The 23,996-nt window shown below is 41.3% G+C and overlaps 1 protein-coding gene across 1 annotated transcript; it reads right to left on the bottom strand.

The window, feature by feature from the left end:
* Positions 1-1,691: 1,691 nt before the first annotated feature.
* Positions 1,692-23,762, bottom strand: chn2 (chimerin 2). The gene is made up of 13 exons (XM_042425062.1): positions 22,644-23,762; positions 15,433-15,471; positions 13,617-13,672; positions 11,928-11,959; positions 11,553-11,666; positions 11,115-11,385; positions 6,664-6,747; positions 5,545-5,629; positions 3,876-4,049; positions 3,578-3,655; positions 3,219-3,356; positions 3,017-3,122; positions 1,692-2,534 (listed from the first exon to the last, which is right to left on the bottom strand). Exons 1-13 carry the CDS (start codon positions 22,690-22,692, stop codon positions 2,363-2,365), a joined length of 1,398 nt encoding a protein of 465 aa, XP_042280996.1. The 5' UTR covers positions 22,693-23,762; the 3' UTR covers positions 1,692-2,362.
* Between the last annotated feature and the right edge of the window lie 234 nt (positions 23,763-23,996).

Here is a 23,996-nt window from a genome sequence, read left to right as displayed (position 1 = left end):
ATAAAACAACAGCAAAGTACTGATAATATGGGCAATCACAGGCTATATATGTCAGATTGAGTATAAGTATATAACATGCAGTGCAAAAGTAACTCATGACTCAATGATCCATCAGGAATCAGCTATGCAGCAAGCACAATGTTTTATGGATCCAAGATGTCACTGAAATGTGGGTTAGCTGTCAGTGCTCTCCACAGTCTTCTCTTTTCTTTAAACCATGCGAATTAAAGCATTGCAAGATTTTGGCTGAACATTGGTTGAGTGAATCTTGACAGAAGATATAAGCTTCTCAATTTCAGTTGACTCAAAAAAGAGGTTGTTAGATGATGCAATTGAGATAAAGGAAGATGCAATCTTGCCACCCGAATGTTATGTTCCCCCTGACAGAAAAGGCTGTCAACAAGCATCAGTACAACCAGGATGCAGGTGAGATTTAAACCCACTTTAAGACAGATAATATCACAGCAGTTCCACTGAAAGAGCATGGAAATTGTCAAAATTGCACAACGATAAATGAGCAATAGGTGTGCTCAAATTTTATTGGTTGCTTGTTTATTTTCAGTCACTTACTTAAACTGTAACTAATCCCATGACAGTTTTCTTACTAGAGAAATATTGGAGGTGAATAGGGATAGCATCATTGTGTTGCAATCTTTTCCTGCTCAAATTACATTTTTATGTAGGCTGATAAGCTCCAGCTCATAAACTTCTGACACATTTAATACTAACCATTGAAGCAGGAAGATAGAATCCAAACACTGGTGCAACTATGTGTCCTCTCACAAAGAACATCTCTGTTTTTCTCACGACTGCAGTTCATAAAGTATCTGCCAAAATTCCACACTACTGACCACACCTACAGGTGAAACTGGACGAGTGGGAAGGTTATATGCTAAAACAGAGATAGAGATAACAGATAAGACATTCTTGGTAAAAAAAAAAAAATCTTTGGCAAGGATATGGCAACAGCTGTCACAAGAAAAAAAGGTTTTAATCACGTACTTGTGATTCACCGTGCTTCAGGCTACTAGCAATCATCACTTGCACAGGGCATTTCTTCTGCTTGAACCACTCACACATCCATCAAGGTGTGGTAAGATCATGTTAAATCGCTGAGTAAACTGTGGAGCAACATTTTGAAAAACTGCAATAGTTCACACTATTTTAAATGGAAGTCTTACATCCTTTAATCAATCATCATTTGATAAATTACACTTTTTAATTGCAACCATCACAAAAATACATTTTGATAAAATGGATTTGTAAAAAGGATTAACTTAATCACATTAAAACCAACTGAGAAAGAAACATGCTTGGTACAGTTGTAGTATGACCTTTAACTTCTATGGCGCCGTGAAGTGGATGGCAACTACTGCTGCACCAAGCGATGTTACTGGCATACATGAAGGAAAAAAATGGGCCAAAATCCTATTGTTTTTACTTGAAAATATCCCAAATTACAGCATGTAAACTGAAATGCTGCCAAACTAGCAACCAACATGTGTATGGAAGAGCTTTTCTCATATCGTGCAGAGGCGGCAAAATGACATGTGAATTAAAATGACCAGAATTTAATCCACCTGTGTATTCCTCACCATAAAATGAAAATGGTAGATCAACAAACTGCAGCTCTCCTGACTTTTCTTTTCTATTGTGAGCTGTTTTGCATTTAGACATCAATTTAACAAACATCATTCTCAACAGTATATATTATTGTGACAAAGGAACATGATGCAGAATAAAAGACAAAAATAAACATCTATACAAAATAAATCTTTACACATGTTGCAAAAAAGTGCTTCATGAGCGACCAATTGTCTCGTCTTTCATTTTTAGTACACACAGTGAAAATACTGATCATCACATGATCTGATTTTATCTACAATGAAAAGGATCCACATTGTTACATTTCAAATTTTAACCAGTGTTCCCACGGAAACCACAATATGCACATGTCATGTGGGAACGTTAACTTGGCTGCTGCTATGAGGTTCGGTTTACACAGCACCAGACCTTCACCGATTGACGATACACAGCGCTGTCATCATGACTGAGTCTACACCAGGTAGTGACAGTCCTCAAATTAAAGACAGGAGGAAACAGCACTGTAGGTAGTTAAACATACTTTCCTTATATAAAAATGATGGTCTTGGCTGAGTATGAAAACCCCAAAACTTACAGTAACAAGACAATGTCAACACTAAACCAACTTCAACCAAAACAGTCATGCGAGAAACAAGCTTTTCAAGTTGAATTTGATTACAAACTACTCTGAAACTTCATCAAGGTGGCTTGAATTTCCTCTTTGACAGAATAAATAATTGTCCTTTGTTTCTGCTGTAAGGTCTGCATGCCTCAGTCCTTAGAATAAGACATCTTCATGCTCTATCATAAGCTGCACCACTAGTTTCTGCTGCCTCATGTCATTCAGGGTTGCCAAGGCATTCTGCTCTGGTGGCTGCATAAGTGTTGGACCAAAGACGATCCCCAGGTTCTCAGCATTCATTAAATTGTCCTTTTCGAACATTGTCACCCTGTAAAAAAACATAAGAAGAAGATAACTTGTATGTGAGGGGAATAGAATCAGGCAAAATACAAGTGACACAACAGTGAAATGTTTTAGAATAAATGAATGTGCTTTTCTTTTGAGATCATTTCCCATCATTATTCTATAATTTCCCATGAAAAACCCATGAAAAGACCAAAACCAACAATGTGTTAGTCTATCTCTAAATATATTTCATGCTGTTAATATGTACAGCAGTAGGATGGTTTAAAATAAATAACATGTTCATTGTATTAGTTTTTGGACAACAATGGACAACAATGGACCTCTATGGGACGATGGAATAACAGAATACTGGTTATTAAGATCAATTCATGGTTGATTTTGGTCTTTACATATTCATTTGGATAATACAAAAAATATACAATATTGTCAGCCTTACCCTTTCAATGAAATAAACAAAAAAATTGCAATTTCTTATATTGATGACATATGTGTGTAGGAACTGACCTCTTGAGGTGAGCCATCAGGTAACGTAATGTCTCATAGTGAGCTGGGGGAAGCTGCAGCAAACCCTCGTGGATGCCCTCAAGTCTGGATTCAGCATTTGGAAGTTCTGCATTATGTTAGTAATATGATTAGTATAAGAGCACTGCAGAGTACCAGTAACACAGTAATGGCATGGAATAGCTCAGAGAGGAGGAGCTCTTACTTGCGGCTTGAATAAATTTGGAGTACAAGTCAAACGTAATGACTGGAATGGGAAGGTCTCTTAAGTAGAGCTTCAAAGCACCAGCAATGATGTTGATGTCTGCATAGGCACTGGCACTGATGTCAGCCTTTTCACCATCTGTTGATAAAAGTAGAAAATGCATGACTAACATGTACATTTATACTCTGATTCGAAAATAAATAAGAGCTTATTGTGACTGTGGACGTCACATAGTAATAGCAAGTACTATTTCAGGCTGTCCTGCAGCTGAAACAAGCTTCTTATTTCAAATGATGAACCCGTGAACTAAAACCTCAGAGACATAGATCCCGGAGCAAAGAAATCTGACGTCAACAAACCTCGGTCAAAGGCAAGCCTCACGTCCTCTATGTGCTCTGAGAAGCCAGACACCCGGTAGAGACCTTCAGATTTCATACCTGAAACAAAAACATCGGAAGCTTGTCTCATTTTTCTCTAATGGTCCCACCCTGCTGTGTAGACATAGAAAATGAGTCTAACAAATGGTGCAATGACATTCCTTATCATTAGTAATGACAGAACATTTGAATGTTTGGCTTGGACAAACTTCATATTGTACTTTTTTTCTCTGAAGTGACCAATGGGGTTGAATGTGGTCACTGATTATTTGCGTTTTACCTCTGAGCTCTATCTCTCGAATACACATGTCCACCACCATGGGTCTAGTCGTGTTATGAGCCTTGACAAGCGTGGTGAGGTCACAGCTAAACACTTTCTTTATCCTGCGCAGGTCCGGCTGGCAGTCGCTGGGAACCAGTTTGGAGCACTGTTTGTGTACATTCAGCCCACAATCTAGAGGAGCAAAAGTGAGATAAACAGTGAGAGAGAGAGAGAGAGAGATTAGCTTCAGACTGATAACACAACCATCACAGCAGGCTTAAGACAGCAGTTTGAAAAGGTTTCCAAGAGTCAGTGATAAACTGCACTGTCAGACAGCAGTCTAGTGTTCTGCGCCAAAGGTAGATAACAGCAAACATGTCAGCATGGGCGGGTGTCTTGTTGTTTTAGTCACATGGAGTGTGCTGGACAGCAGGTGAGAGCAGGGTGTGTGTGAGAAGTACGCCTGCTTGTGTGGCAGCACAGCTTGAAGTGAAGGTTTAGAAGGAGCCGTACTTTTAATGGGGACAAAAATCTTTGGAATTCGTCCAGTGGATGTACTCTGACGGCCGCACTTGCCCCCAAGGATTACATTGCAGCCCGTTTTGCAGCTGCCAGCTGAAGCGATCTCGCTCAATTCTGGACCAATTCCCCATTAGTCGCTAAGACCCCAAATGGTGGGAAAATAGGGTCCAGGTTGATAGATACTGAAATTACCCTTTAAGATGGGGGTATCTGAGGTAAATCGTTCATCACAAAGACATTTTTACTGCCTGAGCGACGTTAACGCTGGTCGGTTGATTGGGGTCCTCGCTCTCAGTCAGAGCTCGCAGAGAGAGTGTACAAGGAGATAAGAAAAAAAAATAGAGGCTAAACAGAGAGTGAAAGAGGACAAAGAAGTCTCTCCTGCTTCCCATAGCACATGAGGTGTCTGATGATACCAGTGTTTGCCTCTGGCTTATCAGCATGGCAAATGTCTCAACAACAAACACTCTGTTTAGGGAGAAAGCAAGAAAGTCCACCAATGTGCGCATCAGTTTCAGGACTGTTTCTGTGCAGTGAACAAATCTTGTGACCAAGGAGGTCTTGAAAACCCCACTGAACACTAATACGCAATCAATCACTTAGTTCTGCTGCTATATTTGGTCAACAACTACATCTGACCTGTGTTTGGCCTGCATTCATCATAGCTAAGACATTTACATGTTTTATTTGTAGTGATTTCTGTTGATAGAGAAACATAACTTAAATTTTGATATAAATGATCTCAGCATACTGGCGCTTGCATAGTGCGTTAAGGAATTAGAAAAAAGCATGTAAAAACAACAAGTTCCCTTTGATTTTGGTGTGACTGCAATTAAATATTCTCAAGAGGAAGAAGATGCAAAACAAGTGACAGCAGTTCGATTATATAAATGCATCTGTGCCTCACTGTCTCTCTCTCAAGAATGTGCTTTGATGAGTCACTGACTCATCTCAACTTGTTTGTCACAGATATAACAGGAAAATGTTAAATAACCATGAAAAGGGACATAATCAAACCACCAATTCAAATGGGGAAAAAAAAAACGTTTTCAGAGAAATTATGCAACTCAAACATCAGATCGTTCATTACTTGTGTAATCCATGACTTACATGACATTCTTTGTGTAATCAAACATGCAATTTTGAGGTCAGAGCATATAGTTACCTGAGCAGCGGACACCCTGGGCGATGAGGCCCCACATGAAGTTGGCACAGTACTCGCACCAGTGCGGCCCTCGAAAGGTATGTACCTGGAAATAGAGTCGACACGGTTACACACACACACACACACACACACACACACACACAAACACACAGCAAGTATTGCAAGACATTGCTATGTCCAATCCAAACAGGAGAACTTCCCTTTTGATGGTTTGGACAGAGATTACTTTGTGATCCCAAGCTACAGTGGATGGGACCCCCTCGCCAAATGAGAGCATTTGTATATACAAGGCAGATTAAGGGATTTACTATAATGTGTCTGGCATCTGCTCCTGGGCAATCGGATACATGCTGCCCAGCAAAGAGGCAAGCCTGCAAGTCAAAATAACAGATGTACACCCACTGGGTACCCTAAAAACACTGATGAGATGACAAATGGAGACACACCTGTGTGCAGTGAACGTGAGCACACACACACACACACACACACACTTTCAATAGGTAGTAGGAGACTGATGAGTGAAGTGGGCATATGGCAGGTGGTGAGTAGAAAGGTTTTTGTTCTTTTTCAAAGGGGTAGCATACAAAAAGCTGGGGGTCTTTATAACCTGCCTGTTAACTGAAACCCAAGATACAATTGCAAGAATGTTTAGGTTCCTGGGGGCAAGCTATCCCTGTATATTAAATTCTTTTTTTCTGTGACATAACTCTCTCTTGCTTCCTACAATGAACTATGCACTTGCAATGGCAATTGTATAACATGTTTCAACTCTAAAACTGCTTTAAAAATTCAGCAGCCTAAAAAAAAGACTCTAAGGGCTTTAAAATCAATGATAATCAATGTGCTCGGCTGTTAATGGGTTGTGGTACAGTGTATCCATTAGCTGCCCTCAGTGCATATGGGTGTCAGCTGTATGTGTTCTCATCAAAACAACACAGCAAATGTTTGAGGCAGGCAAAACCACATCAGTAGGGATTGTTTTGTCATTGCAGAAAACTGTGAGAGCTAATAGAAAACTGCTGACAATGTATTCATTTTTCAGGGAGAAATGCAAACAAAGATGTAATAAATTATGGACAGCAGCGCTGAAGCGACCAAACTTTAAAAAAAGAAACTCACCTTAAAGTTGTGGATCTTCTCATAGGAGCACTGCTTCTCCTGTGTGTCTTTCAAGGCACTCCGCCGCACCAGAGGTGAGGAAATCTGTGGACAGGAGGCCAACAGTTTAATAGGCTTCCACAAAAGTGTTCCCTTGCTGCCCAGTTTGACTCCCAGAGCCAAAGCCAGCAGCTCCTGTCGCTTCCTCTCTTGTCTTTTAGTCTTGTGGGTTATCAGCTCCCCTCCTAAACCTCCTCGGTTTTCTTCAGCTTCCATGCTCGACTGCTCGGGTTCCCACAGACTCTCCATCTCCTCTTGTGAAAGGTGTGGTGGGGAGACGTGGGCGCTGTGCAGCAGACGCTGCCGGCAACAGCCCAGGGCAGAGGCAGCAGCTACACTCCACTCCCCTCTGACCCAGGAGGGCGACTGATGACAGCCTGCACGGGGTTGGCTCTGCATCTGCTCTGAATCCAGTGGCAGCAGTGAGCAAGAAGAGCAGGGGGAACAGGACCGGTAGTGGGCGGCCTGACGGCAGGAGTGTGCCTCACACAATGGCCCTCTTTCACACGCCCAGTAAGGAAAGCGAGAGAGAACAGGGTCCCTGATGGGGAGGGGCCAGAAGGTTGAGAGTGAGGGCGGTCGGGTGCTGTCAGGACCACTTCACACAGCTCAACAGCTCTGTAAAGCAGGATCAATAGTGCATACGCCCTCTTTACAACGGAGAGCACACTCCCATTAGCACACTGCCTTCCGGACACACTCCACTTAACTGGAGATAATTCTCTCAGTCAGCGCTGGGTCTCCTAAACGGGTCACTGGCCTGCTCAGAGACAAACTCAAGATTCTTTGGCCTGACAGAGCTGAAGCTATGTCCTCCTAATTCAAAAACAGATCTTGACCTCCAGCTATGTCAGTCGGCTGGTGGAATTCCCCACACTGATGTCCAGACGGGCTCCTCCAGACACTCTGACTGCAGACTACTCCCGCCAATCACAATCAGTTGTCTCAGAAGACCAGCAGAGCCAGACCATCGACTTGGATTGGGAGGGATTACTGCCATAATCCTTAACACAGGGAATAATCCCAAAGTGCCCAAATCCAAGTAAAATCCTATAGGAAGCTCATTTGCACGTCTGCAGCCATGAAGTATTTTGTCAGTGGGGGGCTGTTGCTATGTTCATGCTTTATTTGTCCCTATTAGCTCTACTTTGCACACAAACAGTAAACAGGACCACATGGCAGTCTTCTAATTAATTAACAAGCTCTGAACAGAGTAACATGACACTGACAGCAGTGCAAACTCCACACAAACACACACACAAACACACACACAAAGGTTGAACTGATTTATAAAACAGTGAATAAAGGTCAGGAAGCCAGTAAGTATTGGATTTGTGTTGATACAGAGCTGGAGTGAAAGCAGAGTGGTGGGGAGAGGAAAAGCCCCAAAGGGCAACTGCAAAGCTGAGATAAAATGAAAGGATTGGCAGCTTACAGACTGACAGACACAGAAGCAAAGTAAAAATACTGCTGTGGGCCTTTTGTGTACCAGCTATGTGTTTTTTGTCTCAGATGTCCTGGGCAACAGTAAACTGGCTGATAGCTGCATGAGTGACAGGACAGGTGAAGATATTTGTCGTTGTGGTTGACATTCTTTGAAAAGACCTACACATACCATCCCATTCCATACAATTCAGCTCTACAGCTAAGTCAGAGGGGACAGATGAGGAATGGACCACTCAGAGATATTTTAGCCTTGCGAGGTAGGAGGGAGGGTGATGGGAGTTCAGCGCTCTTTGTCTGCAGGCAGATGGCTTCTTGTCTCTTAAAGAAGAGTGTGGAAGAAAGGACACAAAAGGTGGTCACACAACAAGCTCCGCTTTCTTTTCATTGGCTTGGCTCTTTTATTCCCGCGAGCCTTTGTGAGGGCACAGCTGATTGGACTCTGTTATGAGTGACTATTGGAATCATGGGAAAAAAGCACAGTGGGCATTGACACAGTAAGACAGCAGGACGCAAATACTCACATCCTAAACAAAACAGCCCTAACAACATCTCTAACAAGCAGAAAAATAGACACACTGTGAAGGGTATAGCAGGCAGAAGATATCCCATTATTCAAAAGTGGAAGAAACTGACACTTTTGTCTTCAATAGGAACACTAGAATTGTATTTGTAGTATTTTCATGTATTTGGGGCTGGAAAAAAAGCAAACTTACAAAACTGCATGTGGAGATGTTTAACATTTTACAACTGAAAGATGTAAGTAACTGTTTTTGCATTGTTATACAATTTCATGCTATGAAAAAATGCAAAAACAGCTATTTCCGGGTAGAACAGGTAATTATCCCAACAAAAAACACAACAATTTCTTCGGAAATCTTTCCAATGCATGCAATCTGACCAGCCTGTCGATCGCCCCGCTGCGATTCAACCAGAGTGGTGAGTGTTAGGAGGAATGTGGCAAGAGGTCTGGCAACTGAGCAAATTCCTACACATGCAAAGAGAAGAACACTCAGGAGTTTGATCTACGGGTCAAGTCAAGTACTCCTCTCACCTTCTGAGCATTTTAATTACACAAGTAGTTGCAGTCATGGCAATATGGAGGTATCAACCTGACACTGAGTAAATACATGCATATGTTGACTCTACAGTGAAGCCACTGTGCCGCTAATGCCTCAGGGCGTGGCTGGTGTAATTGGTAAACACGAAATTCAAAAGGCCACTACAGATTCGAGCCATCAGACCAGGCCTCTGCTCCTCAGATGCATAATATTCAAGCAGACAGAAAACTTTTTTCTTCCTTCTCTCGCTCTTTTGGAAGTGATTGGCAGGTGGTTTTCAAATGCTGCCTGACAAAGCTTACCATCATCACAGCTGTCTCTGACTCAGATCCTTGTGTACAAAACTTGGCAGAAGAGTATGAAGTCACAAATTCAAAAGCGCCTAGATAACTGACTGTCTGACATTTAGCTAGAGACATGCTCCAGATTTACTTGCCAAAGGCAGGTTAATGTAGTTTGCAGTCCATAAAATTTCAAACATTATAGCTGCAAATCAAACAGAGAGCAACACTGGTTGGTATTTTTAAATAAAGCATTGTATGTTAAGCAGACATAAGTTAGTTTACATGTCTGTGAGGGCACTTCTCTGTTTCACAGGCTCCCTAGAGGTTAATAGTGGCATGTGTAGCACTGAGAAACCACTGTAAGTCAATGGACTACTGACTGATTGATGGCCATTAGGTCAAAAATGGCTGCATTAATGGCCTGTGTCTCAAGTTACAGAGACAAAACTGAAGAATGTTGTTAATAATACTGCAACTGATGTTCCTGCTGACAGGGCTGTCGTGTGTCTGTCAAGCACTGACTGTCAAGATGACAAACTGTGGGCTGACATTTTGAAGACAAAGTACCCCTAAAGCAATGACTGTTGTCTTTATGTTGAGAGACAAATAAAGGATACAGCTCATGAAATAAAATGTCTTTGAAGGCTGAGAGAACACATCTGTTAATAAGAGGGGCTTGGTGTGAATCTAAGTACCATCATCAAACCCAAAAAGGAGGAGGATACAAGTTAAGATTGCCACCTAGTGGAGGGATAGTTGAGATTCTTCCACCAGAAAGAAAACAGACTTTCCTCGTTCTTTACTGGTAAATTATTTGCAGACTATTATCTGACAACAACATCACGAGTGCCGATGAATACAATGTGCAATTTGTCTCACCCAAGATCAGCGTGTCTGATATGCGTGGCACGCAGAGCAAAGTCCCAGTCCCCTTGGTCATCATTACCTTTCAGAGGAGGCAACGAAGCATGGCAGCGGTGAACACACCCAGGGGCTACAGAGGGATAATGTATATCTCACTCACAGGACAAAGTGTCCTCTCAGAAACACTCTCATCTTACTGGAAATGTACTAAAAATGTTCAGCAGCATGGAAGTAGATCACAATCATGGTATTATACAGGGTCTATTAAAGTGCCCAAGGACATGTACCAAAGCACAGTGTGCATGTACTGAGATTTTTTTTTTCTAAATAAAATGTCTTGCTTTAGAAACATAAAAACACCTAATCATAAAATGATTCTGGCCTATTATGACTAGCTTTTTAAAGTATTGTAGGTTACTGAAGACTTTGAATAATGAGAGAAAGGCAAATTAATAACCTGTAACCAGCAAATGTTTGGCGTTTTAGCTTGTTAAATCATTAAAATAAGTAACTGATTATCAAAATTGTTGAAAAATTTCTGCCTAACCAATTCGTTTTCTTATCATTTCAGCTCTGGATGAAGAGCAGGCCAGCTTCACAACAGCATCTATGACGTAGTGTCTTGCTCAAAGAGTGAGTGTAGACGCTTGAACTCCGGTCCTCCAGTTGACAAACAGGTTCCCTATTCATTACACCGCCTTCAGTGCACCAAAAAAGTACACTTAATAGAACTTGTGACATGTGCAGGCATTAACCTCACCCTTTCATCCCTCTGGAAGGTGACCCTGCGTGGTTCTGTGCGTCCGCGGCTCAACCTGTGCACCATCTTGTCCTTGAGCAGTGAGGTGTAGCCGAGGTGTTCGTAGATAGGGTTTGTGGTCATTTTGGCGATGTACTCTGCAGCCTTGGTCTCGATGTAGAGAGTGATGAGGGCGTCTGTTACGAGGTCATGGACCGACTCGAACCTCTTCTCCCCGACAAAGTGCTTCCCATCGTAGAACAGTCTGTAGTTGAGGGTCTGGTGTCCAAATCTAGATTGAGACACATAGACAAGGATGTAGGTGAATACAGTGAGGAGGAGAGATAAGCAGAGGTTGAATCGGTTGAGTGGCTGAGTAAAAGTGAAGAAGCAGGAGACTAGGCGAGCACCGGGCCGACCTTTCAGAGATCCTGTGCTGCATACTGATAGTGCTGGTACCTTAAGGCCAAGGTGTGAGACCCTGGCTGTCTTTGGCTCTCCCTGATGAGGTATGAACCCTCTGCTCCCCCAAGCAGCTCATCTGCATATTCTCGAGAGATCACGCCATGAAATCTGTGAAAAACGACACAGTGGGATATAACTCACCCTCCCGTTATAGTCTGTCCTCAAACACACAGAGATTTACATTTTAGATGTTAAACTTAGGCTCTTAATCTCAACATCCTACCAGGGCAAAGAGACACACATAAAATACACCCACTTAAACCCTAACCACATCTGATACAAGGCAATAATGATAAATAAAACCATTCTCTGCACAGTAATATTTGAGAAAAGGCATAAAAATGAGGACAGTAATTAAGTTACACTCACTCTCTGCCATAGTATTTGGGTCTGCTCTCCATCTGCAAACCAGAGAAGACATATTTGCTGGAGCGATATGATATGAAAGCTCAATTAAACGGCTTTGCAAATTGTTCTTGCAATTACTGTGTGAAAGATAAAGGCCTCGCCACCACAGGACAGATGATCTCCATCTGTGCTCCCACGTATATTCACGGCTACCAAACCATAAAGCCAAATCACAGAGTGTGGAGACGAATTAGAGGCAGTGCAAGAAAACAGCTGGTGACAGATTGCCAGCTGTAAAGTGTTAATATTTAGTATTTTACTGTGTCACAACAGAGTGTGTTATGTGTCTGCATTACAAATGTTGTACAGGATATATGGCTAAAAAAATGATTTTGATTCTTGTACTCGATATGAACATATAAAGTACATATGAAAGTACTTTCTCTGGCTTTGTTCCGTTAATGTTTTAGAGCACTATCAATGTTTAACACTACTAACATATTCACTTGAAAGAAAAATACTGAATAATGGACAAGTTCATCATTTAGACCCTCTGTCAATACAAAGACAGTGAAAAACGTCATCGCAGATGATAGTGTGTGCAGTAAAATTCAGTTATGATCACATTTGATTTATGAGAACACTTTGGTAAAATGTAAAACACCATTAACCTCACATAGCCAGTCCCAGACATTCACTTTGCTCCCCATAGTGTGGCAAGACTCAAAATAGGATGGGACATGCATCATTTCTGGTAGGCTGTACAGTTGGAGATTGACAGTTTTCTCAGTTAGGGCAGTAACTTTGTTCCATTAGCAGATGAAACTTCAGCTGAGGGAAGTCTACACTGTCTGCAATTCTTAAGTGCCCTTGCTTCTTGCATCCAGTTGCTATACTTGGTGCTATGAACACATCAGATGATTGACCGTTCTATCCATCAGCACAGACCCTTCCTACATATGACTGATGAACAAATTGACCAGTTGCTGCTAAACAAATGTTGTAATTAGTTTATTGGTGTCATAGTAGACTAAAAAGACATGGTGAGTGTTGGACATGGTGATCTGTTTAACTGAAATAAGTACCACCTACAGTAGTTGTTCATGACATTTGGAAGTTTCAGTAAGCAGCGGCTCACTTTCCATATTCAACTGATTGGTCCGACTTCCAGCTGCCAGGCTCAATCATTTCTCAGTTTTCCAGGCTTAAACCTGAGAGTGAAAAATGAGTTTGACAGATATAGTGGGGCAATAGTCTGGTAAACTGGTTTTAAGGCTGGAAAAAAACCCTCTTGCTTTTAAGAAGATATAAATGGGGCCAGCAGGAGGTTCCCACATATCCAATAGTTATTTTTGACATTTGACAATCATAAAAACATAATGAACACCATCACAGGATGGTGCTCACTCATTACATGTATGTTACGAGAATATTCCAGCTTCATGTTCCACCAGAACCTTTATAGTTGATTCTCATGTGACTTTTTGTGTCTGCGGTTCGTGTATTTAATTTCAACTGCATACAGCTCTCTGATATGAAGTATTAGAGATTTTCTCTGTTTGAACCTTGGAAACAGCAAAGATGAACTGACATTTGATATTATATTTGAAATTTTAAAGACAGAATGGTAAATCGAAAATATGAAACTAATCATTAATCATTCTGCCGGTTACAGTAGCCTATTTTATACAGATTTACAGATATACTGACCTCCTGAGGACATGTGATCCTCTTTGGTCTCGGGGCTTCCTGCTGTAGCTGGTACACTGTTAGAGAAACACATGGATGTTAATTAAGGCCTGCTGCCCTTTTGAGCTCTGCACACAGCTCAGTGTAAGTTGTAATTACGTACACATAATGGATTTCTGTCCAAAAATAACACCCTCAATGCACACTTAAGAGGAAGTTAACTAAATGATGCAGAACAGCTTTGATTCACTGGCCTGTACTGAAAATACTGCTCTGACTCAGTGCAAAGGTAACAAGGTACAAAAGTAGCCATTAGCTTGTGTGTGCAAGGCTAAGCAGTCAGTGTTTTACACGACGAGAGCCATATATCTGCAATCCATTTGTGCGAATTAAGACCTGTTGTGTGTGTACCTAATGTGCACTTACAAGTGCACACTGTTCCTTTTGACTGCAAAACCCATATACTTACACTCAGAAATACACACGTGCAGCAAATCAAAGCCCTCTACTCTACCTCTCTGTTAGACGCACTGCACGTATTAGGAGAAATGGAAGGAAATCAGTGAAGCAAAGTGAAAATGGAATTGAGGGATTTGCAGGAGGCAGAGTAATCACCACAAACACCCCAGCAGCCTCACAGAATTAGCGCATTTACAATTACTGATTAAAAAGTGAGAGAGGGAAAATACTGCTGCTGCTTTCCAGAACTAGAAGAAAATATTGCCACAGAACAAGAATACGTGACTGTGTGTTTGTGTGTGTTTTTTTTTTCTTCAAATCAATTTTTTAATCCTTCATGTGTCTGCAACTGGAGTCATTTATCTCTATTTTGACATAATGCCACAATTCCTTTCTACTTCCTATATAAAAACCCTGCAATAATAATAGAATAGCAGTCTTTACTGTTTTGTGCTGTACTGCACTCATCTTGGATACCAGCTTGGCAGTGCATAACCTTGTAAGATGTGGATGAGGATGGATGACTACGACAGTGTGTCCTCATTACTAACAGCCGGTACAACAGCGAAGAAATTGCTGTGTGGGGTTGAGCTAAGTCCTCGCCGCAGCAGCTTCTACAGGCAGGGGAAGGAAGACTCCTGACTGTGAATTTTCATGTTTTGTCAGGCTGACTTAAGCCAACCAGCAAGATCTGGACATCATCCATTCCTATGACACAGTGAGCTCTAAAAATACCTCAGTAGAGAACCAGAGAATTCAGGAGAAGATGGGAGACTTCATAAAAACAGCGTTATTGGAAAATTATACAGAGGAGACATTTAATTACTGGAAAACATGAAAGCCATAAACTGTAATTGGTTAAATAAAATGTTATCACTCTAAGGACCGCCACAGTTTCCATTTTCACTCGTCTAGCTCTTCAGCAGAAACGATTTGTGCTCTGCTTTAACACACCCATCAAATATATTCTGAGGAGTCAACCCATTTCCTCCCACATGGCAAAAACATTGTATAATGAGGTGGGTGTTTTGAGGACTCCATTTTAGCTGAACCTCTTTACAGGTAAAAAAATCTTATTTTCCTGGGTGATATTAACCTATTTTACTGAGAGAGACGCTTTGCGTTTGTGGGTATGTGAATGTGTTGTGTGGGCGAGTGGGTCTCTGTCTGCCTTTTGTGCTTGTGTGTGGAGCTTTTTGGAAACTGCAGCGTATCTAATTGTACTATGAACACCAAAACCCAATTTTTCCATGTATGGAAAAATGTCTCCTTCTTATTTATAGATCACAAATATAACCGTGCTGTCATTTCGCACACTAAAGGCCAAAGTCAGGTTTAAACATTGCTAATCAACATAGAAAATTGATTAATTACTCACAGTAGGACTTCCATATGGGCGGCTGGTAATCCTCAGGGTCTGTAAAACACAAAAACAAAGCAGGTTTCTGTAATGAACTCACTGTGGTGTTAATAGACTGTGCCCTGTTTTCTCTCATTTAAAATCTGCATTTCTATCCTTTTCCCAGTGGACTGACTGTGAGCCCTTCACTATGGTTATGTCACTATTGTTTATCTCTCTGTTATAATTATGAATATGGATTCACAATGTGCAGCTGCCGCTGGAGATGCTCCAGTAAATACACTTCTAATCAGTGTCTCTGCTTCAAGGACAATCAATACAGATGTCTGCTTGTTTTGCTAAACATTGTGTCGGCTCACACCTGATCTATATTGCCCACCGGCGGGGTCCCGAAAACATATCTCTGCTCTGAGGTAAGATTACAAACACACTGATCAAAATTACAGGCAGTGGATATGGTGGCTGATTTATGATTATGAAAACATTCCTGAAATATTTGATGGATGTTATATTAGCTTGATATGAGAGGAGAGGTGATGACGCAGAATGCCCTGCAGCAGCTGATAATTTACTGTAGTGCCCACTGGGTGAACTAAAGACTTTAGGACTTCTGCTGTACTAAATTGTCAGTAACGTAATAAAATGCCTGGCACTCGTCATGACACAAAGGGTGTAAAACATTTTTATGCATAATATAATAATGATGTTGACAAAAACTTTCTCTACTCCAGGTCCAACTTACTTGTTGTTTCCGAAGTTTTTTTTTTTTTTTAAAAACCACATCTCACTGATCAACTCCATCTGCTGAGGAAGGCCACGTGATGTGGTTGAAAGTTTCATGAACAGCAAATAAGTAGGAGCTTGTGTTGAAAAGTATTTGTCAAGCTGTTGTTTCCGAGGTCAAGAATAAACCTTCAAACTCATGATTCTGTTTTTCTTACAAATATTATATTCATATGAGTTTGAAGAGAACATCAGCTTTTGCATTGCAGTTATTTTGTCGTTTGTTAAAAAATCCTACACTGGATATAGATATGAAGTAATAACCTTTTGCTCTATAAATACCTGATTAATGAAACTTACTAGTAATAATTTAATGCTATTAAAAGTATTCAGAGATTTCATAACAGGTTTATACAGAAAGATTTAACTGCTTATCTAAAAGTCACTACATCTACTGCACGTTCAGTATGCCTCACACTGTGAGATGGGCTGGGTGAACCCGATCACATCAGTCATGGTGGCGTGTTGCTATCAGATAAACTGATGATGCTTTATGCCAAATGCACATAACAGCTGCTATGAGAGTAAATTATTCTTTGGGCTCTCAGAAGTTTAGTGTAATATCTCTCATTAAAGTGCCAGCCCCGCCGCTGAAAGCCTCAACTGACTGTGTGAACAATGAATCACATCGGTCCAAAAGATACATGTTGTTCATCTAAAACATTCCTTTGCACTCATCAGCAAACCTGCACCACACCCCTCTGGCCAGAGGGGAAGAAATGAAACATACCTGAATCTGTTTGATGCAAACCAGTGAGCACTTGTTGGTTGTGTATACTGAGGTACAGACAGCAAAAAAAGTGACTCATGTATAGCATCAGTGTTAAAACTGTATCATTAACCGTCTCTTAAAGTCTCTGTATATATTCTTGTGCTATTTTGGGCTATCTAACTGATGACACTTTAAGAGTTGGCAATTATTGTATTTGCTTCATGCTGTTCTCTCTATTGATGTTGCTGTTCTCTATTCTCTGCTTGCCACAACAGGAGCTTGATTGGAAGTTGGTTGCAACATTATCAAACATACTAAAAACGCTCATTATTGCTCCTCATTATAAAATGATTCCTTTTGGAAAGAAATGACTTTATCACAAGGGAAACAAAACATAGGTGCATATGATCAGATACTGACTAATTAACTGGATGATGAAGAGGCAGCTCAACTGAGAGGTGGATGTTTTAAGGGTAAATGTTGTTTGCTAAAACCCTCCACAGAATATTTGCCTTCACATACAACTGAACAGCCTTCAGGCTCCGTTTGCAGACGTGTGGCCAAACTGCCTTGGAAAATGTATTGTTTTAACATTGAGGCTTTGTCGCTGTGCATTACACGGGCAACAGTCTGAAAGATTTATTCCACTGCGGCTTGTATAAAGAATGTGATTTCATCTGGTTGGCTGCCAAATATTCTCTTTTCGATCTGATTCTTTTTAATGACGAATAGCATTTCGGTCTGGAATTCTGCAGCAGCTTCAGCTGAGAAAAAGGGAGCTCTTAAGGGTTGATTCTGATGAAAACACTGGCACACACTTGTACAAACATTCACGCACGAGCAAATACATTAGGCTACACTATACCTTCACACACGCACACACACACACACCAACACACACACACACATACGTCCGCGAGCACACACAGGCACATAAGCACACACGGAAATCCAAAGAACATCAAAAAGAATTTCTAAGTAGCTCAGAGTTTGTCTTATGATCAGGGAAAATTTATAATTCTAGCGCAGCCAGCGGGCTCTTCCCCCCTGTAGAAACAGCTATTAATTGTGGTGCCCTCCATTACTCACCAGTCAGAGGAATTCAATAAAATAATTACCGGCGGGTGTTTGCTCATGTGACAAAGAGAATATGTGATGAATAAAGATCAAGCTTGCCCCGACTTTTATCCCCTGAGATAACGTCTGCTCTAGAGTCTGTGCACATGCAAAAAAAAAAACTCAACTTCAGCACATCAAACACTTAACTGTGTAGAGATGGTAATAGGTAGATGGCTGACAACACATATAAAGAACATTTTATGCAGGATCATTTTGGCTCATTGTAGTGAAAAAAGGCAACTGCCACCAGAGAAGCAGGTGTCTGTGTAGATATATCTAATTTATCCAGATAGTATGATGTGTGATGTACATAAAACTGCTCTATTTAAAGGTGACAAAACAAGTAAGTTTTATTTAGACTTAAAAAGCTACTATTCGGCTGTGGCCCTACATCCAAATAATCACAAAAACAACAAACACCAGCAGAAACAAGAGCATCTGGTATTTGTGAGAGTAACGTTACATGGCTGGAAATGTCATAATGCATATTTATTTGCGGTGAGACAGGCTCTCTGAGTGTGAGCCCGGAGATTTCTCTCTCTAACAACTTGAATGGTGCCAAAGGGAAAGGTGTTTACACTATTTTTTTGATAGACTACACCAACAGGATAGACTGGAGGTAATTAGTGGTTACATCTCTTTTAACAACACAGACACAGAAACCTCATCGCTGTTTGTGCATTTGAGTTGTTTTCTGTTGTTTTAACAATGAAAATCACACAAAGCTCACTTAAAACGTCTGCCAATATGTTGAAATGCAAAATTTATTCTGGACTTAAGTGACAGCATCTATCCTGTGTTCCCAGTACTTGCTACTAATTCATTCTAGATGTCAGTGTGAGTCTGCAAACACATGAAGTGCAGTCTTGCAAGTTGCGCAGCTGTCACTGCACCATATATCTTGTGTACTTTGCGAGATGCTGGCAAGACGTGCATCTACTCTAGCAGCTGAAAGGAAAAAACGTATAAAACAGACGTCTTCAAATCCAAACTGAAAACCTGATCACCTTGTCAGCCTCAAAGCTTCACACACTTGAGTCTTCTTCGTGTAGAATAAAGTAAGACCAGCACCTGTTCATCTGTGGGGGGCTGTTTGAGTGGCAGAGGGTGAATGAGTTTATGGTCTTTTATTTGTATTGGTGCGTCTCCAAACTTATTTTTTTCATTTCAGGTTATGAGTGTGCTAGGCAATAACATCTTTTGTTACTCTTCTCTGCTGTCCAGAGTGACTGTGAAGGCGCTGCTGAATACTGACACTGACCCTAGGCATCATTCTTAACATGACCTTGATGAAGCTATGATGATGATAATAACCATGATGGCATTGATGTGCTGCAAGACCACCAAATATTTCACCCCAGAATTTTTACTGTTTCTATTATGTGTTTTTTTCTGCTCTACTAGAACTAAAGAAGCTATTTGGAATGGGTGAAATACCTTCATCTTCACAAAAAAGTCCTGTTACTCCTGTTAGATCGATTATGCTACTATCATGCTATCATGCTACTTGGATGATTTAGATGACTCTACACAGACTTATGTGCCAATGCGTTTTTATTTGCCAATTTCCAATACTTGGTTGTCCTGAGAGGAGGATTCCTTTCCTCCCAAGTCCTTCCTACATCTTCAGTATTTTCATGTGAAGTTACAAATGTGATTAAACATGGCTGATTTGAGTTGGCCATTCGATGAACACAAAATTATAATTTAATTAATTATAATTTAATGTATATCTTAAAGGCTCAATGTAACCTAGATGTTAGGTTTAGTCACAAAATGACACACAGACACAAACACATTCTGGAGTACATCTGAGCATCACATGCAGACCCTCACGCAAAGACACACACACACACACACACACACACACATACTTGACTGTCCTGTCAGTGGGATGCAGCAGAGCTGCAGCAGGGAAACCATCTGTGTCTCACCCTGGTCCAAGACAAGCATTTCAACACTGTGTTTGTGTTGACCAGATAGTATGTGACAGGTATGAGGGTGCCTCTCTGGAGTGTGTTTGTGTGCTACTACTGGACGCCCTTAGTCAAACTGTGTGCTGTTTACATAAACTGTAGGTGAGTTTACATTAGGGAGAGCGTAATTCTGTAATTTGATTCTGGCCTTGCCTTTTGTCTGAGAGAGTCTACTCTTGTAATTAATAGTGGACTGATTAGTGGCGTATACTACCCACAACCAGATCTAAATCACTGAGGGACAAACTTGCCCCCTCACTGATGCTGCAAAACATGCAAATAATTTCATTAAGTCACTCAGTGCTCCTGTCACTAATCCTACATGATTCACGGTGGGAAGGATGGGAAATGAAGGTAGTGGAAAGACTTTGAGGTGAACAGCAGCGTTTGCAAGAAACATGCGCAGGATCGTGTTGAGCAGACAGCCTCTCTGTAATACATGGCTGTAATTCTGCCGCCCTGACCAATTTTGTCATTTAAGGCCTCGAGCAGAAGGCATACTTTCATGCTCTATCCCTCAATTTAATTTCAAAGCTTTATTTCCTGGAGCCGTCTGGCAAATGGTGCGCTGCTGGTACAGTACATGCTTCTATGCCCACCCATGCCAAGAATGTGTAGGGATCTCCCTGATCTAGACGAGTAGCCAGAAATTATTCTTTCCAGGGAAAGGAAGAGGTATGTTGCAAACATGTTGCAATCCCTTCAGTTTGGGCAGTTAGAACTGCCCTCAAAAATACAGGTTACATGTATTATTTGTCACCTGTGTTTTAAGGCTGTAGCTAAAGATTGTGCGCATATAGCGCTGTCTACACATTCCTGCCCTTGTTGTTTTAATTATTTGCGGAGATGCATCAATATTATTACCATCATCACCATCATAATCAGCACAAAAACCTGCCTTCAGTGCCTTTCGTTAGTCCCCCCAGATAAGTTGGATGAACTTTATTACACACTCTCCCCCCAAAAACAGCCTCAAAACAAGACTAATCATTAGCAGCAGCTGAAATAACTACAGAAACAGCACTTTCTTTGCAGCCAGAATAGACGACCAAATATGGAGCAGAAATTTTGCAGCGAGATTCATTTTCGAGTCATACAGCGCGCCTCATAGACAAGATTATTCAAATGTTGTGTCTGACTGCCAAAGAGCTCTGCATGAAAATAATAATACCCTTGTGACAACCACTTCATCCCTGGCAGCAGCACAGCTTGTAACCTCTGATAATTATATTGAGAGCCCAACAGTAATGACAACCCTCCACTGCCACAGAGAGAAAAGACTTTCCTCTTAAAGCAGCAGTGGTCAAACAGTACAATCTGCTGCTTTCTGAGACGCACACATGAGATAATGCTTCGTGAAACATGTGGTTACCGCAGGCTATATCAGCTTGGAACAACTTGTCTGTCCGTCCCGTTGGGCAGTACCTTGGGAAATGTGACTCCGCTGTGTGGTGTGGTGTGGTGTGGTTGGGAAGCAGAGAGAGAAAGAAAGTACAACAAACACTGTATATACTATGTTCTTACTCTGTAATCAACCTATAGTTTAACCATGAAGTGCTAAGTTTGAATATGCTGGAAGGTGGGAAAACGTACTCTAGCTCTGCACATTTTCTACATGTGACTAATATTGGTGGAAACAGCAAACATAAAACCAAAGTGCTGAGCCTGGTATTATAAACAGCCTCTCCCTACTCGTCCCACACACTGTCTCTCTCTTTCTCACACACACATAGGCTACACACACACACACACAAGCGTCTGGTTGTTGATGGGGCTTCCAGATCAAACAGCGCTGTGATAGTGGAGTTTGTACTTTATACCCTAGCAAACATGAATGACACGCTTTATCAACACAGAACTGAAACAAGCATGGAGCTGCTATACTGTATCACTCTGGGTTTGTTTAAACAGCTGCTGACATATTTTTCTGTTCTCTTCGGGGGAAAATTGAACCCTGAAATTGAAATATATTGGTGCTAATTGCTGAACTGTAGGAGGATTTTTATAGGAGTTTTGTGCACACTATAGCAGTATATGCAACTGTATTATGTCACTGGGCTATAACATATTAAGGAATTTCACTAAAGAGCCTGGTGCTGCGTTTTTTTGGAAAATGGTAGACTACACATGCCAAAGATAATCCTTGAAGCCGGCCAAGTGGAAAGTCAACGAGGAAATTATGGAGATGATTGGCAATCTAATGATAACATCCAAAACCCAACGTCACACTGGCTGCGTCTCACAACCTTACAATCCCTCTGCACACGAAACAAGGCATCCTTCCCCCTCTTGATGTTTTCCACCGCTGCATGCAGCTGTTAACAGATGGGGATGCTTTCCATTTATCGTTAATCCTGAACCACAGCAGTCACTGGTGGCTACTTTAACAATATGTTTGTTTAATGTTCAATTTGCAAGTGCGGATAAAGAAATAAACAGATGTCACATTTCCTGATGTATATATGATGAGCGTATGTTAGGGAGGGCTTTTAAAAAAGTTTGATTTAAGTCAAATACAAGCAAATACACAGACACATGAAATTATAAAGCCTTTTCATTATTGATATTATTTGAATTATTATCATTATTCAGTACTAGTCTCGGTGTCTAGTTAGAGTCTGGGTTATGTGAACTCTTACCAGAGGACACAGATGAACCTGAGAGGCTTGAGTTACTGGATGCTGCCATCCCAGCCCGTTTCACGGCTCGCGGTTATTCCCGTTTGGCCAAGGTGCGCTCACAGCAGCTCGTCCCTGGCGGCGGTGCCTCCATTTCACTCACGTCCCAATGTGCTTCACCTCTGACGGCTGCACCGGTGTGACTATTTCATGTCTCGCTTCGTCCCGAGTCTGTCTGAATCCGTCGATCCTCGCTTTGCCGTGCGCCTCGGCTTGAGGAGCTGGAGGTGCCGCCGCCACAGATAAAAATAGTCAAGGCAACCAACAGGGACATATGCTCCGTGGATCAGTTTCTCCAAAGCGTTTCCTCACGCCGGACAGACTATATAGGTCGATATTCTATAGTACCATGTAGAAATCAGTTATGGTTTCCATGTGCCACTTTAAGGCTTGTAATAAACACACTACACTGCAGAGACGCGCCTTCTTAAAGTGAAAGTTTGGAGCAGGGTTGCCAGATGAAAGCAATCTCGACTGGCAAAAGCAGCCCCAAAACAAACGACTTATAGGTTCTGTGCGAAATCCAAAACAGGCGTTACTTTTTTTCCCCTTGAAACGCACGGACACATTAGATTCATACAAAGGCCAAACCGGCTGAACCACACCGTTCCAGCTATGGCATCTTTCATCAGATGTCATGTTAAGTCATGTTAAGTGATATGATCCAGAATGAATCAGAAGATGCGTATTGCGCCATCTGGTGGGGCTGCTCTCTCACCTCACCTTTCAAAGGGTTCACAGAGTACAGACAGAAGATGGATGTCTACAGAATTTGAAGAGGGGTTTTAAACCCAATTCCCAGTTTCTGCCTCTTTCTTTCTCCAGTGTATGTCTTACTCATCACTATAGGGCTGGGTATTGCCTACAACCTCACGATACATAACATATCACGATACAGAGGCCACGATATGATACGTATTGTAATACACGTTGATTTTGAATAAATGACCATGTGTAAGAGCCATTGTTGTTGTTTTGTTTGGTAAACCTCCTGTCACTTGGGAGAGCAGGGCTGCTGTCAATTAGGCAGAGGTTAATATAATCAAAGGGTTACTTGAACAGGTGTTGCTGACTTAAGAGAAGCGAACAGTTTTTTGACCGTGCGGTAATGTTTGTGAATGAATATTACGTTTTCTTTTGTCTATATTTGGGGAATTAACTTATTACAGAGAAAATTGAATGTACTCTGTTTTGGAAAAGTAATAAATTGCCTTTGTGTTGGAAACAGTGGACATTTCATCATTTTTGCATGTGTCAAAACAAAATCAGCAACCGTTGTGGCCTTTTTTGATAGGCAACGGGGTCACTACACCA

This window comes from Thunnus maccoyii, chromosome 10 (assembly GCF_910596095.1).
Source record: "Thunnus maccoyii chromosome 10, fThuMac1.1, whole genome shotgun sequence".
NCBI lineage: Eukaryota > Metazoa > Chordata > Actinopteri > Scombriformes > Scombridae > Thunnus > Thunnus maccoyii.
The sequence above is the reverse complement of the archived record's forward strand: the minus strand, read 5'-3'. Positions and strand labels throughout refer to the sequence as shown.

Excerpts from the sequence above, each read along its gene's own strand:
- chn2 (XM_042425062.1), bottom strand. The coding sequence starts at position 22,692 with ATGGCAGCATCCAGTAACTCAAGCCTCTCAGGTTCATCTGTGTCCTCT. Across the intron at positions 5,630-6,663 it reads AGAAGATCCACAACTTTAAG|GTACATACCTTTCGAGGGCC; the intron begins GTGAGTTTCTTT and ends CTCTATTTCCAG. Across the intron at positions 3,656-3,875 it reads TCGAGAGATAGAGCTCAGAG|GTATGAAATCTGAAGGTCTC; the intron begins GTAAAACGCAAA and ends TTTTTGTTTCAG.